This window comes from Pelodiscus sinensis, chromosome 1 (genome assembly GCF_049634645.1).
Source record: "Pelodiscus sinensis isolate JC-2024 chromosome 1, ASM4963464v1, whole genome shotgun sequence".
Lineage (NCBI taxonomy): Eukaryota > Metazoa > Chordata > Testudines > Trionychidae > Pelodiscus > Pelodiscus sinensis.
Genome location: NC_134711.1, coordinates 98,238,995 through 98,258,475, shown reverse-complemented (window position 1 = coordinate 98,258,475; position 19,481 = coordinate 98,238,995). Strand labels below are relative to the sequence as shown.

The following is a 19,481-nucleotide window of genomic DNA, read 5'->3' as shown; positions in this document are numbered from 1 at the left end:
TCTTTCTATCCTCTCTTGTGTTTGTTCATTTTTTTAAAGGGGCTGGGGGGAAGAAATAACTCAAGCAGCTTGTCTTGCAGTCAGAGCTCCGCCACTGCTTTGCAATTCACCTCACAATGAAAAATGTATATTTTTTATAATAGGTAACTGGAACAAGAAACAACTAACCCACACTAAATTAAGAAAACAACAAAACCACACTAACTCTGCATGTGAAGAAAAAACACCTGAGGTGAGAGATGAGTTCTGTCTGCGACTGGAGGCAGTAAGCAAGGAACTGAAGGGGGTGGGGTCAAGCCATGCATGTGAGGTGCCACGGTGCAATTGGTCACTAGCTCCCTTGAGTGGGGTTGAGAATGGTATGGAATGTCTGACATGACACGTTCTGTCTTTGCCAATCATTATAGGGCCCTCAAAACATGAGGTGACTTACCACCCTTTCAAGGGAGTACTTGGCTGATGCATACACCAATGCTAGCCACAGCTGAAGGGCCCTCATCCTGAGTCTGGCCATAAGGACAACATATGTGCAAGTGGCCATATGCCCCAGGATTTGCAGACACACCCTTGCAGTAGTCATGGGTATGATGGCAACCCGCCACAGGAGGGAGTTAGTTAAGCCCTTACCAAAGAAAAGGCAGGACCAGTTCCTAGAGAAGTATCTCAGGATAGCAGTGCAGAGCAGGCTCTGGGGGGCTAGAGAGGGGCTCTAGTCTAATACCTGCCAGGCTGCTGGCTTTGCTTCAAGGGCCAGGAGGGTGTAAAGAGTCATAGGGGAAGTGGTCCAGGGAACTAGAAGTAGTAGAGAGATGTGACAGGCTGTAGTCACAGAAGATCCCTTGATAGTAAATAAAAGTAATTAATAAACTTAAAAAAACAACAACAAAAGCTCTGGCACCATTTTATAGACTAACAAAACATGTAGATGGTATCATGATCTTTCATGCGCACAGTGCACTTCTTCAGATGACCGGAGTTATGAGTTTAGGATGTGAATACCCAAAATAAATAGGGGAGAAGGAAAAGGGGGTATGGTGGGGGGGGGGGGGGAGAGAGAGAGGGGGAGAAAAAGAAAGGAAAGAGAGAAGGGGGCAGGAAACAAGGAGCAGAGGGAATGAAAATATCAAAGGGAAAAACAAGTAGGCAGAGCTGGTGCCTATAAGCACCTGAAGATTGGAAAGGAAGCAGATAAGGATCAAAGGGAACTAACACAAGAATCCACACAGAGCTGTCAGCACCTTCATTGAATGTTAGGCAAACACTAGGATTTAAGTAGTTGCAAGCAAAAACAGGCAGAGCAAAGTAAATTACAAATTTAAAATAAACAGAAGATGCAGAGCTAGTTCTAACCGATTAAAGCTTACTGTAGATTTACCCTAAAATTGTTATTTCAGCTAAACCTCCAAGCCAGGGAAGATCTTTTAGCCCCTGGGGGACTTTGGTTTAATTCTCTTGGGAGTGTCATGCCAGCCACAAACCAAGAGCCTGAAAACTTTGAATCCTAAATAGCTTTCCTGATAGGCTGGAATTCCTGGTCAGGCCCTACCAATTAGGAAGACATGTGACTACACTAAGATCAACGGCTGCTAAGATTTAAAGGACAAAAGAGGCTGTTTACAGGTAATCACCCAGACATTAAGGGAAACACCCCTGATGACTTTCATTTTCACATTTAAAGCCATGAACCATTCCACACTCCATATCTCTTTACATACAAGAATGATACATACACCAAAATAAATTATACAGCTCCAGCAGACTGTGATACTGAGATTGATAGGTTACTTGAGGTATTTTGTCCAAAACATCTTCAAGTTATGAATATTTGTTGACTCCATGACAGAGAATTCAAATCTTGACTTTGGCTCAGCTGAACTCTTTGACACAGATCCAGTGTCTTGAAGATGTGCAATCTATAGTAATAAGTTTGTCATCGTTTAGGAATGCACAGTTCAGGTCTGGATCTTCGTTTTCCAATGGGATGCTAAGGAGAAGAAAACAATTAGTGAGAATGAATTAATTCCACTCTGAAGATAAATGTTTGTGAAAAGACAGCATCACCAATAATTTCTGCAACTCCAGATTTTGCTCCTGTCTTTAGTAGCATATCAGCAAACTAGGAATGTAAAGGGGTAATCAGTTAGCCAGTTACCAAGTAAGCATTGCCTTGCCAAGGCATGCTTACCAGGGTAACCAGTTAACTGGCCCCATGGCAGACAGGCGCAGCACTTCGTCCATGGCTGTCCCAGCTGGGCTGGGACCACTGTGCTGTGGGTGTGGTGTTGCTCTAAGCTGGGCTGCTGCAGGGGTAGTCTAGCCTGGCCACAACAGCTGTTGGCCCGTCCGAGCCCACCACACCACAAGCAACCTCCCGCCTATGGCATGCTGTGGGCAGGGGGCTGCTCCAGCCCATCTGGGCCTACCATGATGCATTATGGGGCTGCCCTAGCCCAGCTGGGCCAGAGCAGCTCCCTACCCACGGCACAGTGCAGCAGGCCCTGCATGGCTGGAGCAGGCTAGTTAACCATATTGTATAACTGGTTAACATTTTAAGCAAGATTTTACGTCCCTACAAGCAATCAACCTATATTTTTTGCAGAAGTTAAATGTCTTGAAGAATTAAAAAGAATCACATACAGTTTCTTAACTCTGCTTTGACAGCAACTCATTTTCTTTTTGCTTTCAATCAGACATATGCCAGTTGCCAATACCCTTCCCCAAGTTTCTAGTCACAGATGAAAAAAACGTACACCTTATTATTAAACAGAGATCCGTCGACCCACTGCCTTATTTCTGCTTCTTTTTGTAACCCAATCCCCTTCCCCAAGTTTCTAGTCACAGATAAAAAAAACTTACACCTTATTATTAAACAGAGATCCGTCGACCCACTGCCATATTTCTGCTTCTTTTTGTAACCCAATCCAATAGTAATAGGTCTCTCTCAAGCGCTTGATATTCTCCTGTAATGAGAATAGCAGAAAATATAGGTCCATGCTAAACTGAACTTTCCCTCTCATGCAATTTGCTCTACACGGGAGAACAACAGAAACTTCCACTGGTTAACTAACTAACTAACTAACTAACTAACTAACTAACTAACTAACTAACTAACTAACTAACTAACTAACTAACTAACAAACAAACCCTTGCCCATTACCACCAAAATAATCACTCTCTTGTGAAAAGTTTCCCCAGGCCATAATATGTTAAAATGTTTAAGAAAAGTAGATTCCTGGCAGCTGACAAAAAAATGTGCAAAGCAGGATTCAACAAATAGCAGCTAAAGTCTCTGCACAGCGAATAAACTTACCACTCTTACCGGGGTTTCAGGGGCTGGGAGCTGGAAGTCAACTAAGATCACAAAAAGCCACTGTGTGCTAATTATTCATTCAAGAAGCCACTATTAATATGAAACATTCCCCCTCCCCCTCTCCACTCATTGTTAAGTATCTCTGGGGGGAATGACAATCCCTCAAAAATAGTAGTCAAGGTTTATGAATATTGACTGTTGGCATTGTGACTTGAGGAAGTGGTATTTCCAATGAAGTAGACTACTTATTTAAAAAAATTCAGAGGATTAACTTCTTCCTGTTTGTAATCTTATGTCCAATAAGATTTCTTTTGGAATCCATTTGCTTCCTTGTATTCTGACATACAAGCCCTGTAAAATACTGAAAAGCTCAACTATTGATAAGTGCAGTTTGAAGACTGCCATTGTCTTCACAATTGGAATTTAAAAAACATATATATTTTGAAGGGAAAAACTTGGACAATAATTCACAAAAAGACCTGTCATTTCCAAGAATAGCAGAGGCCAATAAGATTGTTTCTACACGGTCACCAGTTTATTCCAAAAGTCCTCAAAGCCCCAGCTCCCTGGCTACCGTACTTTCCTGCAAATCTTCACAAATTCCTCTTACCTTATTCAACGGCTATTATTCCAAAATTTGCATACCAATGCCCATACTTTTCTCTGGTCTGCACTATAAGCTTGGATTGTCTTTTTATTGCCCATGAACGGGAGAGAGGCAGCTAGAGGGCTTTTACATGTAAGAATTATTTGAAAAGTTTTTCAGCAGGCTCTCACTCTTTAAATAATGCAGTTTCTTGGTTGACTGATCCCAAAAGCACTATTAGTTCATTTACTCGATCTCCAAAGGATTAGAGAAGGACTATCTCCTATAGTTCATTTTCTAGAGTTTTGTAAAAATCTAGTTTCAAGGCTCCCAAGCAATGGTGCTGCAATTACTTCCCTTTGGGAAAACTACTCCATATCCTTAGAGCCCTGCAAATCTGCAGCTATCCTCAAATGAAGATATCTGTGGTTCATTTTTGTTGATATAGATGCAAATGCCGATACAAATTTTGTATCTGCACAGGACTCTACATATCCTATTATACCCGATACCTAAATATTCAGTTTCCACTTTTTAAAAAAATTTCATCCCATTACCAAGGACTCCACTCTGAGCTTCAATTGTCCCGTAAGATGCAAGTAATTGATTTCAACTAGAATCATTAATATTCTGTAGAGCAGTGGCTCTCAAAGTGCAGTCCGTGGATCGCAAGTGGTCTGTGGCTGCCTCTCAGGTGGTCCACAGCTTGAGCTCAGCCCCCTTCCTCCTCCCACATTGGGATAGAGGCAGCTGGAACAACACTGGAACCAGTGAGCCATGGCTGGGACTGTCACCCTCTTCTTGCTCTTTTGGGGGCACTGTCACTGGCTCCCAGGTGTACCCAGCCAATGACAGTAGGGGGCGGGGCAGCCAGGCTTTTGCAAGCTGGGGCAGTGTAGCCAAACAGGAACCCCCCTGTAACATCCATTTTTGATTGCCTGGATATGCAGGCTGCTGTGACCATGAATGGCTGTAAACAGAGATATGCCAATTGCTGACCAAGAGGCTGCTGAGGAGCGCCCTTGACTAAAACCCATATTGATACGAACACACAGCCGTCCGCGGGGGGAGGAATCTCTCGCCCAGTAAAAAAATGTCTCGTACTCACAATTTAGTTCTCTCTCTTGCAAGTGTAAATTAAGTTGAAACTTGCTTGTAAGAACTGGCACCACGAAACGAACCAACACAATTTGGCATCTTAGATAAGATAGAGGATACGGGCCCCTATGGGTATAAAGATGGGTCCAGCAGCACATTTACTCTGAGTGTCAATCTACTGTCTATCTGCTGGTTGGGTTAGGTGTTTGACCTCCCGAGGTTCCACGGGGACGCCCACCTCGTATTCGTCTTTCCTAGGAATTGATGGACCGGCCCTTGCTTGACCTGCTGGAGTCGAGAGGCACAGAAGGGGGTAAAAATTGTCCCTGGATGTGGTCCTTTGTCTTAAGTGTACACATAGACTTAGAGCTCTTTAAAGATTAAGCTGTCACTTGGTACCATTATTTCTATTTTCTATCTTTATCTTTTTGTAACCATTTTTTTAAGATCTATATTTGCTAGCAGTTAAGAAATAGAGCAATAGCCACTGTAACCATATGATTTATAAGCTTCTTTAATAAACCTGTAACTGTTTCAGTTTTAACCTGACTCCTTCAGTTGCTGTAACAGAACCAGTGAGGTGTGTCAGTTGAAAGCCACATCAGTGAGGGTTGGAGGTTTTTGGAGGAGTTGTTTTCTTCTCTCTTGTGCAGTCCCCAACTGCTTTTTCTGTGGGTCAGTGGCCCCGACCCAAAAAAGGCTCCCCACATCTGCCATAAACAAAAAAAACATCGAAATCTTTTTTCTTGGCTATTAATTAGTATTTTACTTTATTTAAAGTGAAGTTTAATAAACTAACATGAGAAAGTTAAAATGCTTAATCTGTTTAATGATTTAATTTAAAACATTCTCCTTTGCTGCAGCACTAGCAAAAAGGCTTGGTGGGTAATTAAGTAACTAATGGTGAGTTTCTATTAGCAACTGTTGGTCCATGGAAAGGTTTACATTGAGCCAGGTATTTTTGCATTGAGCTAGATACTTTTTCACAGGCAAAAAAGTTTGAGAATCACTACTAAAGAGGGAGACTCGGACCTCAGATGCTTAGCATATTTTCTCCTCTGAATATTTTGTTCCTTTATTTTGCAAGGAGATGTAAGATACAGGATACATTCCAATTGCCTATTAATCCTCTCTCTCACCTACCACCACACTAATGTTCTCTTTTGACTTTCTGGAACATTCCCTACCATTCTTTTTCTAGAGGATGATCACATAGAGAATGACAATGTAATATTTTACCATTAGACTTTGGGTGCGACATTGTCTTGTTTATAACTCCCTTGTAGACATTTATATTGCTGTGTAAATAATCAAGAGAATAGAGGAAACCTCCAGAACAGACTTGAAGATTGAACATTCTGTTTATCTTCACTCCTTTTCTACCTTTCAGGAGGATCATTAGGTATCAAAAAAAATCAGTAATGGGACTTGTTAAAACAGGTAAAATAGTTTGATGTTCTCACCAGTTGTTGTTCCTCTTTTATCACAGGAAGTGTTGAGCCATGTGAGATGCAGTACTCTTTACTAGCCTTCCAGCTCATTGTGTTAGTGGAAAAATAATAACATTTACCATTAAAACCTATCCAATCTTCTGCACACTGCCAGACCACTGAAGGAGTTCCTGGAAGACATAAGGGAAACAGCACTGTCACATTCTAAGATTTGTTATTTCTCCTTAGCCATCATATTACAAGCCATTGAGATCTAGTAGAAAACCTGACCATCACTAAATCTCAATCTGAATATTTCTGAAGTTCCAGTTGAGCACCCATTGTCCAAGATATAATAAACTGAAATATCTGTAGAGTACAAACAACCTACCTTTGTCTTGCAATTTCAAAAGGACATAATGTTCATTACAGAGGGCTCTGCTATTTCAGTGATAAGGTATGCTATGAAAACTAGGGATGTTAAAATTAATCAACTAATCAAATAGTCAATGGCATTTCCATCGACTATTCAAATAGTCGATAAGAGCACTTCCACTTCGAAACATAGCAAGATCCCACCTGACCGTTACTACATTTCAACGGTGGAAGTGCTACGCAGCGTTCTGCCTTTGAAATGTACAAGAGCCCCAGCAGGGGCTCTTGTGCACTTCAAAGATTGAAATGCTGTGTGGAACCCAGGGCCAGTGGCATCCCCCGCTGAGCCTGGGCTCTGTGTGGTGCTTCCACTTTGAAATGTACAGGAGCCCCAGGGCCCTTGCCCCTCCCACAGAACTGGAGGGAACCGGCTTTTAAGCCGGCTCCCCTCAGCACTGTTCCCTCCTCCCCCATTTGCTGCCTTTCTGATAGAGGTAGTGGGGAGGGCCGGGAAGGAAGAGCGAATAGTCGACTAGTGTGTAGACTATCTGATAAACTTTTGCTTATCAGACACTCAACGACTTGCTTACATCCCTAATGAAAACCCAACAAAGATAAGACTACTTCCTGCAATGTTGCTGTGTGTTAAACAGTTGCCACATACTACTTACAGTGACAGCAAAATTTCACTGGTGGGAGAAGTTCAGAACTCCCTCTATAGGAGTTAACCATTAGTGTGTGATATATTCAAAATTCCAAATAAGAGTTTGTCTTCATTGGGAGTTATTCTACATAATTATTACTGATTAGCTCTGTGGGTGACTGTTCTTATTCCAGAAGAAGAGTGCCTGATTTTTCAGAATACTTTGCATATTTTTAAATAGTGCTTTATAGGTTCAAAGAACCGTACAGATTTAATTAATTCTCACGGATGTAAATAGGCGGGCAAATATTATCTCCATTTTGTAGATAGGGAAATTTAGACAGAAGGGCAAGTCATTTTCTCTAAGGCCAGAAGACAATAAGTCAGTGGCATAGTGTTCCTCTCCTTTGAAGTTAGTAGCAGTGATGCTGTCTGCAGGCAGTTGAAGTGTTAGTCATCCCCTTTGTGCTACACACACAGAATGCAGAAAGAACAAAGTGCAGCATTTGGAAACCTGGAGCTGCAGCCAACTCTTGAGGTGTCTCCTCACAAACAGAAGAAGCAAAGCAGCTTTTGGTTTTCTTCCAAACATTTGCAGTAGAAGAGGAAGCTTGGGGAGAAGAAGAAAAGAAAGACAGGAAGAAAAAGTGTTTAAAAGTGACATGCAAAGAAAAGGGTGGAGACATTGTCTTTGGTTTTGTTATGACATTAGAAAAAATATATTTTTCTGTTTTTTGTGTTATTCCTCTGGTAATGCGTCTTATATAGAGAGTTCTTATTCTTAGTGTTTTTCCCAAGAAAGTAAGATCTGAAATTTTAATTTAAAAAACAAAGCAGAACAAATCTCATTATGTTCTTGAAAAATGCTACTTTAAGTGAAATGATGTTAAGATAATCCAATTTCCACATAAAAATTAATCTAAATGGGGATAGGGAGGTGTTTGGTGAAAAACATTTTAATACTGTATGTACACAGCAAAGATGATTATGAAGTTTGGTTGAAATAGTGCAGTCAGAGGATGGACTATTTCCTAGGGAATGTCTTGCTACTAAAGTATCAAACTAGCATTCAGGTGAGCCATCAAGGATTAAACACGTTTACTCTCGTAGGGTGTCTACACTACAAAGTTAATTCGAACTAACAGACGTTAGTTCGAATTAACTTTGATAGGCTCTAGACATGCAAACCGCTAGTTCGAACTTAATTCGAACTAGCGGTGCGCTTAATCCGAACTAGGTAAACCTCATTCCATGAGGACTAATGCTTTGTTCGAATTAACTAGTTTGAATTAAGGGCTGTGTAGCCACTTAATTCAAACTAGTGGGAGGCTAGCCCTTCCCAGCTTTCCCTGGTGGCCACTCTGGACACCACCAGGGAAACTCTTCTGCCCCCCTCCCGGCCCCGGATCCCTTAAAGGGGCACGGACTGGCTACAGTGCCCGTGCCAGGTGCAAGCCTGCCAGCACCCAGCCAGCAGACCCTGCACCTGGCACAGCTCGAGCCAGCCACCCGCTGTCACCCAGCCCTCCGCCTCTTCCCAGGACCATGCTGGCGGCTTCCGGGAGCCTGCCCGGGTCCGCAAGAGGCGGGCGCCCACCTGGTCTAGTGCAGACATCGTGGACCTCATCCACGACCTCCGCACTAGGCACAGGAAAGTGACCGTCTAGGGCAGGATAGCTGCCAGCTTGACCACCCAGGAGCAGGTTTGCATGAAAATCAGGGTGGTCCAGTGAGACCCCCGACCCTGAGCTTAGAATGGCTGTACTGAGTCAGACCAAAGGTCCATCTGGCCCAGTAGCCAGTTGCCGACAGTGGCCAACACTAGGGACCCTAGAGGGGATGGACCGAAACAATGACCAAGCCATTTGTCTCGTGCCATCCATCTCCAGCCTTCCACAAACAGAGGCCAGGGACACCATTTCTCCCAAACTCCATGAATTTATCTAACTTCTCTTTAAACTCTGTTCTAGTTCTAGCCTTCACAGCCTCCTGCAGCAAGGAGTTCCACAGGTTGACTCTTTGGTTTGTGAAGAACTTTCTGTTATTAGTTTGAAGCCTGCTACCCATTCCTTTCCTTTGGTGTCCTCTAGTCCTTCCATTATGGGAACTAATGAAGAACTTTTCTTTATGCACCCTCTCCACACCACTCATGCTTTTATAGACCTCTATCATATCCCCCCTCAGTCTCCTCTTTTCTAAGATGAAAAGTCCCAGTCTCTTTAGCCTCTCTTCATATGGGACCTGTTCCAAACCCCTGATCATTTTAGTTGCCCTCCCCTCTCCCACCCTCTCTCTTCCGATCTCCCACCTCCTTTTCCCAGTCTCCCCAAGTTCTGTTCAATAGAGAGTTTCTATTTTTGAACACACTTGTCCTTTATTTTGTACATCAGGAAGGGGGGCTAGGGAGGGGCAAGTGGAAGGAGGTGAGGGAGGAATGGGGTCCGAGCCCCCGATGGGGAGGACTGGGGTGGCTCTGCGGGCTCCTTGGGGTGGAAGCTCTCCTGCAGCCCCCCGATTGACCGCCCACCCCGGATGGCAGCCTGCGGCAAGTGCAGCCAGGCTGATGGCCGAGTGCTGTGATGTGCCGAGTGTGGGCACTCAGGGCACTCCAAGCCAGAACTGCTTTGCAAGCGGGGAACCCCTGAGAACTGTCTGTCCGGGGTGGGGGTCAGGACCCGTTAAGCACAGCCCTCAGCTAGCCTGAGGCAGCAGCTCCATGCTCTAAGTCCTATTCTGATGCCCTGCCGGCACTGCTTCTGGCCATCCTTAACCCTGGTTCAGGGTCCACTCAGTGTGGACATGCTAGTTTGAATTAGCAAAACGCTAATTCGAACTAGTTTTTAAGTCTAGCTGCGCTAATTCGAATTAGCTTAGTTCGAATTAGTGCTGTAGTGTAGACATATCCTTAGTCCACAATAAGAGACCCATGGTGGTGGCTGCAAACATTTCCATGTTAAGTTTCCACAGGATGATGAACCAACGCTTTCCAGTTGGAGTGCGCCACTCTCCTCCAGATAGCATATAGATGGCTGCACAGGAGCAGCCTTTTCAAAGCGTCAAGGTGTGAGACAGACACATATAGAATATACCGGTTAGAGATGTTAATGGTTAACCAGTGGGGGCTGGAATAGCACCACACCTCCTACAGGCAGGCGGCTAGAGCAACCCTTTGGTGGGCCCAGCCCTATGCTCTTCCCTGGATTCTTGCCCTTCTTATTGAGATGGAGTACAAGAGTTAATGGTAGCTGATGTGCGATTGAATCACACAATGAGAATAAGGGTTATAAGTCAAATCAACAAAGGGTGGCTGTCAGACCTTTCAAATAAGTCACCTAAGTCAGGCATCACACTGCAGCATAGTATCTGTTTCACACCCATAATCACTTTTCAAGGATATATGCGAAGCACTTCACCAGATCTTACCATCAGCAGATCAATCAGTACTGCCTAATCAACCATTTCCACATCAGATACAGTAAAACTCCAGTCGTTTGGCATCCAGTGGTCCAGCACCACCTGGAACCCGGAAGTGCTCCAGGCAGCTGGACAATTGGAGCTTCTCTGTCCCAGGCTTCCCCAAGTCAGCTGCTGGTCAGTTTCAGCAGCAGCTGTCTTGGGGATGCCTGGGGCAGAGCAGCTGGGGTGCTGCAGTGTTGGTCCCGCAGCGCTGCCCCCCCATTCCCTCCACCCCACCCCACGCCAGACCATTCATAGCCCCCTCCCCCTTCCGATAATCTGGCATATCCGATAGTCCGGCACCCCCTGGGTCCTAAAGGTGCTGGATTATCTGAAGTTTACTGTACTATCATTCTGTGGTGAACAGGATGGGAACAAGTTGCTCCCTTTGTAAAAAAATCCCTTCTATGTCACTCATCCAGATCAGAGACTTCCTGGTTGAGAGCTGCCATTTTATCTCTGGAGCAAGTTCAATCAGTTCAGATGAGGGATGGTGTGCAGGAACAGCCCTCTGTGCAGATGAGGTGCACCTGGAGACACCATATACCTAGTGAATGGCTGTTCATCTTCTGCTGGTCTGTCAGGACTTCATTCTGCTGACTCAAAGCTACTGAATGGCTAAAATAATGTTATGTCTACTTACCACTTTTGACTGATTTATACATTTCTGTTTTATCCCCCTACTTTATATTTTTAATCTTTTCACATCTTTATTGTACCACTTCTGCATTTGCTAATAATGGGCACTACCCTAACATGCATAGCACATGGTTTTCTAAGGCTGAGACTGTACTTGATTGGTTTCAGTATTGCAGTGTTTCCCAAATGGTGTTCCAAAGTGAAAATAAGGGTTCTGCAAGAAAATTTCATTACAATAACATTTTATTTTAAAAATAATAATTAATATTAAAGCATTTATGAATTTTATTGAAAACAATTTTCATTTGTATTGATTTCATGACCTTGTTTAGCATTTGTTTATTATTATCCTTACTTATTTGTGGACTACTTTTTCAGCTCCATATACAAGACTGTTATTAGGAGTTCCAAAAAAGTCTTTCAAATTTAAAAGGGTTCCGTGGCCAAATAAACTTGGGAAACAATGCAGTATCGTATACCAATTACCACCCCTTATAACATTCTAGTTTTGAATCCTTTCTGGTTAGCTGCACATAAAATGCTATAATAGTTTGAGGGGACAAGACAACTGAATCCAAATTAAACTAATGAGGTGAATTTCAGAAAAATTAATTCAAATGGAACTAGAATGTTTTAAGTATTTTAGATCATGAATTGAAACCCATTTGAATTCTGCCACGGTTTACAAAGGAGTAGACAAAAAAATTGCCAAATTTGAACTCTTGAGAATGAGCACAATACATACATCAATAGGGAGCTGCTACAGTGAAGATTTAACTGTCTTAAAAATCACCATGTTTTAGTGAATTGAGTAAGGAGTGAAAGCAGCATAACGTTAGGAAGCTTGAGAAAAACTGATCCTTAACATGAGATGTCCATTTAAAATCTGAACATATATCTGATAACTTTGAAGCATTATGCAAGTACCTGAGGACTTTTGGCCAGGGATGCAAAACGCTTTTTGCGTATTTGGGCAGTAGTATTAATTTTACAATCACAATCCGAGAAACAAGTCAACGATGGAATCATCCAAGGAGATGTTCTCCCCTTATTCTAAAGTCCTTACCTTTCAAAAGCACCATTGCCATGATACTACCAACAGCCACAAGAACCAACAGCAGCATATATATTAAACCATGCCAGACCTTGACCTTGGAGTTCAGACCTGAAACAAGAAAAATTAGCTCTCAGACTAACTACACTGGAGCTCATGGAATTTGAACACATGGCCACATGAGCTGCCTTCTCTGAGGTGTGCTCACAATGCTGGTCACCTGAAAAATGAAATTCAAATTTTCCCAGGGCTTTTCCAGTTCACCTGGAGAGTAGTAGAGGTGCAAGGTCTGACCAGAATGGTCACAGCAGGGCACTGAGAGATGCCTCCTGGGGACCAAGAACATTGACTCTCTCAACACTGGGTTTGCACTGCTGTACATTCAATCATGCAAGGTCAAAATTTGTATTACTCCTCATGAAAAGCAGGAGTCCCGACATGGGCTTCCCTTAAAGATGAGGGAACAGGCTTGGCAGCGTGGACACATGGTTTAGAAAACCAACCTTACGCAGCTAATTTCGACCTACACCTCCAGTGAAGAAGACCAGGCCGCAGACATTTAAAGGAGCAGCTGTTCCTAGAAGCAGGTATTCAACTCCCAGCCACTTAACCTGTGCTGGTCCTCAAGGGGGACCTGGTCCCATTTCCCACGCCCTCCCCACGGGAGCGGGACACCCACCCCCAGGATGGGGGCAAAAGTGCCCTCCTCCCCCAGAGCGGCTCCCTTCTCTCGCCTACCACAGCTGCACGTGTCCTTCCTTGGCGGACCCGAATCTCCCGCGGGGCTCGGCCCCTCCGCCGGCCTCTCCTCGCTCTGCGGGACGGCGGCTTCCGAGGCCGGGCTGCTGCAGCAAGAGAACTCGGGCTCGAGCTGTCTCACCACTTCCGCGTCGATCTCCTGCGAGTCCTCGCACGGCTGCGGGGACGAGGAGGCCTCTGCTCGGTCGGTGCCATAGCCGGAGTCCGGGCCCTGCTCTACCGGGCCCTTCTGCCTTGACAAGGGCGTCCGTAGCTCCATCCCCGGAGACTCCATCCCGGCCACGCAGAGGCGAAACGAAATTCCAGTAGGATTCAAATGTCGCGCGCTCCCCTGGCGTAACGTCTGACGTCACCGTCGGGTAAAGCGGCCTTGACGTCGCGGCGCGTGCAAGCCTAGCTTAGTTCTGCCCTGCCCCCGGCGCGGTGCATTGTGGGAGTGGCGGCAAGATGGCGGCCGCCGCCGCCGCTGGCCTGAGCTGGAGGCGGGTCCCTTCCTCCACCGGGCCGGTGCCCCGCTCGCGCCACGGGCACCGCGCAGTGGCCATCCGCGAGCTGCTGATCATCTTCGGGGGCGGCAACGAGGGCATCGCGGACGAGCTGCACGTCTACAACACGGGTACGGGGCGCGGCCCGCTGCGGGCGGGCGCGGAGCCGGGCTGGGCGCGCGGCGACCGAGGGGAGCGCTCAGGGAGGCGTCGGGGCGGGTGCCTGTGGGGCTGCGCCTGTGGGCCGGGGGAGGCTGGGGCTGAGGGGTCGGGAGGGACGTTTTCTGTCGCCGCGCCTCTGATGCCTGTGGGGTTGTAACTCTCCCAGCCCTGCGTGTCTGTAGCGTCAGCAAAATGCAGGACAATGTAGCACTTTAAAGACTAACAAGATGGTTTATTAGATGATGAGCTTCCGTGGGCCAGACCCACTTCCTCAGATCAAATAGTGGAAGAAAATAGTCACAACCATATATACCAAAGGATACATTTAAAAAAAAAAACACATATGAAAAGGACAAATCACATTTCAGAACAGGAGGGGGATGCGGGGGGGGGGGGGAGGAAGGAAGGTAGGTGTCTGTGAATTGATGATATTAGAGGTAGGGAGAGTGGGATGTTTGTGAGTTAATGGTATTAGAGGTGATAATTGGGGAAACTATCTTGGTAATGGGTGAGATAGTTCAAGTGTTTGTTGAGTCCTTTTTGGAAAGTGTTGAATTTTAACATGAATGACAGTTCAGAGGATTCCCTTTCAAGTGCAGATGTAAAAGGTCTTTGTAGCAGAATGCAGGTGGTTAAGTCATTGAGAGAGTGTCCTTTCTGGTTAAAATGGCAAGAAACTGTTTTCTCTTTGTGATCTTGTCTGATATCTGTTTTGTGGGCATTAATCCTTTGGCGAAGTGTCTGAGATGTTTGTCCAATGTACATAGCAGACGGACACTTTCGGCACATGATAGCATAGATTATATTTCTGGATGCGCAGGAATATGTGTTCTTGATCTTATAACTCACTTATAGCGTCAGCTGCTGTTGTCTGTGCTGCAGGCTGCCGAGAGAAACCTCTTCCCTGAGCTTGGGCCCTGCTGGGGTGGTGCCAGCATCTGGGTGTCGAGGCTGGATTTACTCCCCCTTCCAAAGGAAAAGGGGAATTTTTCAAATCGTTTTTATAAAGTGCCCATTTCTTCCAGCCCCTGTCACTCATCTTACTTGTGAAACTGTCATAGCCTCCTCCTTAGCCAGGGGAGGATTGGATGGAATTGACTGAGAAGGGTCAGTTGAGCAACTGAAGATCAATATATGCTGCTGCTTCCCTCATTTTCCAAATCTCAATTCTTCCTTTTGGTGGAGCTCAAGGCATTGAATGTGAAGAAGAAATAGATCTGGTTTAGAAAATTGAATGTGCCTGCATAGGTGGCAGGGAGTGTTTCCAAGCAGCAAATCCTGAAGATTAATTTTATTCGTGAGAGATGAGATGCTGAAATACTTATTGCATAGGATCGCATCGACCGGGAAAGTGTCGTAGAATTTTAATGCAAAACATAAATTGGGGAATAGGTAGGCTGTTCTGTACTAATCAGTTTTTACTTCTGGTGTTTGAGATAAGGATTAAATGGACATACATGTTGAGAAAATGAGAGGTATACCATCATTTTACCTCTCCAGATACAAGTATTCTAGAAATATACTCAAATAGCAAAGAAATGGTTATTTAATTTTTGTGACTGCATTTAATTGAAGTCTCAGACTGTGAAAAGATTTTGAAGATAACTCATTCACAAGAGAAATGTTAGATTTTCTTCCAAGCAGAATTTTGGCATACCAGTTTGCAGATGCAACTTCACAAAGGCTGTGTCTAAACTACATCCCTTTTTCGATGAAGGGATGTAGATGAGGCACGTCGATATTGCAAATGAAGCCGGGATTTAAATATCCCATGCTTAATTTGCATAATGGCAGCTGCCACTTTTTTTTTTTTTAAACTGGGCTTTTTTGAAAAAAAATCTCAGCAGTTTAGACAGGGCATTTTTGACAGAAATGCCCCATTTCAAAAGATCCTGTACTCCTCAAAAAATGAGGATATTTAAATCCCGGCTTCATTTGCAATATCGATGTGCCTAATCTACATCCCTTTTTCGATAAAGGGATGTAGTTTAGACACAGCCTTAAACAGAAGCAATCAGAGCCATCCTTAGGCATATGCAGCTGTGTGGTACTCCAAATTTAGTAGTACTCTCTCTTATGTATGCATAGGGATAGGATGTTAAGCAGCTGCAGAGATCCTATCCCCCAGCTGCTCTCCCTCTTCCTATTGGCTTAGTACCGGTTCTGGTGGCCTCCCAGCCCCTGTTTGCTAAGCAAGTGCAGGTTGAGGACTCTAGAGGAACAGAGGGAGCCTGTATAGCTGGCCACAGGAGAGAAGCGAGAATTTCCCCTTCAAAGTGCTGCTTCTCTCCAGCCTGCTACGCTGCTGTCCTCTGCTCTGACCTACTCTCCTGCCACCCATGCCTCCTGTCCTGAGGCTGCAGGTGCACCTTCTGCCCTGCCATGCTCCAGAGTTGTCAACTCTCTTAGACTGGATGCTATCACAGCAAATGGCATCTGGTCCAGGAAAGTTGGCATCCCTCTGCAGGGTGGGGTGCCGGTGTTGGGCTGAGTAGGGCACTAGCCCTGGTAGGGACTGCCCTCAATGAAATCAGCTAAAAAAAAAACCCCTACTTTTAAGAATGTCCTAATCTACTATACTATAAATAACGCAAGAGATTTGGGAATTTATTTACATTTTACTCTGAGTATTTACAGTATTTCTTGTAAAATTAGTTTCTTAGTTTCCCCTATTGTGAGTGTGTGTATGTGGGGAGGGGGAGAATCTGACAGCAAAAAAACGAGAAAAATATTTACAAGAAGAAAATACAAATACACATATATTACTGGCAGGGGTAAATGTAGCACTGAAACTTTTTAACACTGACTAGATTTCAAATTGACAGTGTTTCTTTAAAATAGTTTTGTAATTAAAGGGTATGTGCCTTTGACCTTTATTTCATTGTGACAGTAGAAAGTTGTCCTTTTCTTTGCAAAGAGTCAATATGGAAGTCAGTGAGTCCGATTAGCTTGAGACTTAGACAGGTTACTTGGGCCATGTCTTCACTACCGTTATTCCCTGCAGCTGTTCATGTTAGTTCAATCTCTGCAGCAATCCAGTTAGACTTGGTCATACCAGCGTTAGATGACATAATGCTGAAACCAGTGTTAGAAATGGCAACTCTGCATTAAAGCTCTGAATGTTGCTAAATTCAATTAATCTGAACTGGTGTTAACAATAATGGAAAATTTTTCAAAAGGGTCTCTAGTGTCAGCATAGGCATAGAGAGTGTGATCTAGAAATTAGGGATGTTAATGTAACTACATGATTAACAGATATGCCTAGGTTTATCAGTTAATCTATTGATTACATGCATTCTTCTCCCCTCTCCCCCCTTGCTTCCTGTGATACAGAGGCAGCAAGAAGGGTGGGAGCTGGTTTCCCACAAGCACTGGATGTCGCAGAGGTGCCTGTTTCCCCCCACTCCCATGCGCTGCTGCCTCTGCATATGCTTATTGGGTAGTCAATTACTAACTTGACTAGTCACTCCCCTTCCCTTGCCTTCCCTTCCCGTTCCTGAGAGAGGCAGAAAGGGGGGGGGAAGCAGGAGCAGGTGCTGGGGGGAGTTGTCTTAAAAGCCAGTTACTCCCAGCACCATCTCTGCGTAGGGCAGTGGAGGCAGAGGTGCAGCTAGGGGGACCCAGTGCGAGCTAGGAAATGGCTGTCTCAGCTCGCACCAGGTCCCCCAGCTGTGCCTCTGCTTTTTAAATGTATTAAGAACTGCCAAGTGCAGCCGGGGGAACCAGGCATGAGCTGGGACAGCTGATTCCCAACTCGTGCTGGGTTCTCCCTGGCTGTGCCTCTGCTTTTGAACCGCCGGGTTCTTAATACATTTCAGAAGGAGAGGTGCAGCGGGAGGTACCCATCATGATTTGGGACAGCTGATTCCCAGCTCACACTGGGTTCCCCTGGCTGTGCCTCCTCCTGGCAGCTCTTAATACATTTAAAAGGCAGAGCTGCAATGGGGTGAGTCCATCGACTATTTGATTAGATGATTAAACACAATTTAACATCCGTAGCCCAAATAAATCTGTTTAGCCTTTAAGGTGCCACAGGACTCATCATTGGTTTTGCAGAATTCTAATAGATTGGTGAGATGCAATTTCCCTTTATGAAAGTGATGTTGACTATTCCTCCCCACATTGTGGTCATTTGTGTATCTGATTTAATTTTGTTCTTTGCTATGGTTTCAACCAGTTTGCCTGATATAGAATGTAGGTTTATTGGCCTGTAATTGCCAGGATGAACTCTAGAGCCTTTTTTTTTTTTTTAAAAGTCGTGTTACATTAGATATCCTCCAGTTATCTAGTACAGAGTCTGATTGAACTGATAGGTTACATGCTTAGTAGTTTTGCAATTTGAGTTCCATCAGAAATGTGAGTTCCATTTGGTCCTGGTGACTTTACTGTTTAATTTATCAAATTGTTCCAAAACCTCCTCAACTTGGGACAGTTCTGCAGATTTGTCAGCTGAAAAGAATGACTCGGGTGTGGGAATCTCCCTCACATTCTCTACCCTGAAGACTGATGCACAGAATTAACTTCTCTGCGGTGATCTTGTTTTCCTTCATTGCTTCTTTAGCACTTTGATCATTAAGTGGCCCTCTGATTGGCAGACTTTCTGCTTCTGATGTGCTTAACATTTTTTACTATTAGTTTTTGTCTCTTCTTCTACTTGCTGTGCAGATTCTTTTATGGCTTAACTAATTATAGTTTTACAGTTGACTTGCCAGAGTTTGTTGAGTAACATCTGTTTCACAAAGCAGTGATTAATGTGGTGTTTCTATCAGTTGACTCCCTTTTTATTTTATAACCCCTTTATTACTGTTAACTGTTCCCATTGAGAGCCACCTAGAATTAATAAAGAAGAAAATTGTCTCTTGTGTGTCCCTCTATTGATGGTGAAGTTGTTAAACGAACATCAATTATTTCTGTGGGTGTTAAATATATATATATTTTTTATAATATAGCTACAAATCAGTGGTTTCTTCCTGCTGTTAGAGGAGATATTCCTCCAGGCTGTGCAGCCCATGGATTTGTCTGTGACGGCACCAGAATTCTAGTGTTTGGAGGAATGGTTGAATATGGAAGATACAGTAATGATTTATATGAATTACAGGTAAGACACAATGAGGACCTTTCAGTTTTAAAGATTGTTGCATTTATCCATTTTGATAAAAGATTCTGCTTCTATTTAAGTGAAATAATACATTAAATTAGAAATTATCTGACTGGCTAGGGCTCTTAGAAAGCTGGCCTGGATGAGCACTGTGTGTTGTTCTGTTGAGGAGAAAATATAACTAAATCTTGAAAACAGGTCATACAAATGAAATCATTTAATCTCATTATATTTGACTTTATCAATTTATTATCAATTGTTGTTTAACTTTATTCCTGTTTGCATTAGGAGGATACCAGGAAATAGTCAATAAATTAATAGTTAAAGATTATGCAGAAAATATGCAAAGAATAGCCAATGATGGTATTATCTTGACTTTCAAATTA

General features: G+C 44.0%; 2 protein-coding genes across 5 annotated transcripts in view; one reads left to right on the top strand and one right to left on the bottom strand.

Annotated features, from left to right (window-relative positions):
• Positions 1-1,225: 1,225 nt before the first annotated feature.
• LOC102450931 (C-type lectin domain family 2 member D-like) lies at positions 1,226-13,710 on the bottom strand. 3 transcript variants are annotated; one of them, XR_012906482.1, is made up of 6 exons: positions 13,330-13,710; positions 12,604-12,702; positions 6,458-6,615; positions 5,005-5,704; positions 2,857-2,960; positions 1,226-1,984 (listed from the first exon to the last, which is right to left on the bottom strand). XR_012906482.1 is itself a non-coding variant. In XM_006138004.4 (5 exons), the coding sequence occupies exons 1-5, from the start codon at positions 13,622-13,624 to the stop codon at positions 1,867-1,869; spliced, it is 774 nt and encodes a 257-aa protein (XP_006138066.1). In that variant the 5' UTR covers positions 13,625-13,705; the 3' UTR covers positions 1,226-1,866. The 3 variants fall into 3 exon arrangements, 1 of the variants encoding a protein (XP_006138066.1); XR_012906481.1 differs by having other exon boundaries at positions 2,857-5,704; XM_006138004.4 differs by lacking the exon at positions 5,005-5,704 and having other exon boundaries at positions 13,330-13,705.
• A 48-nt stretch (positions 13,711-13,758) lies between these two features.
• The window catches only part of HCFC2 (host cell factor C2), a 30,134-nt gene continuing 24,411 nt past the window's right edge, over positions 13,759-19,481 (top strand). The window contains exons 1-2 of one of the 2 annotated variants that reach the window (XM_075938739.1): positions 13,759-13,966; positions 18,947-19,095. In XM_075938739.1, the coding sequence (XP_075794854.1) occupies positions 13,798-13,966; positions 18,947-19,095 (318 nt within the window). In that variant the 5' untranslated portion in view covers positions 13,759-13,797. The remainder of the gene's footprint in view (positions 13,967-18,946; positions 19,096-19,481) is intronic. The other variant, XM_075938736.1, reaches the window with a different exon arrangement.

What these genes read in the sequence shown, in the direction of transcription:
- LOC102450931 (XM_006138004.4), bottom strand. Translation starts at nt 13,624, where the DNA reads ATGGAGTCTCCGGGGATGGAGCTACGGACGCCCTTGTCAAGGCAGAAG. An exon ending in GGCAATGGTGCTTTTGAAAG is followed by an intron (nt 6,616 to 12,603) that starts GTAAGGACTTTA and finishes TATGTCTTCCAG; the next exon opens with GAACTCCTTCAGTGGTCTGG. An exon ending in TAAAAGAGGAACAACAACTG is followed by an intron (nt 2,961 to 6,457) that starts GTGAGAACATCA and finishes TTCTCATTACAG; the next exon opens with GAGAATATCAAGCGCTTGAG.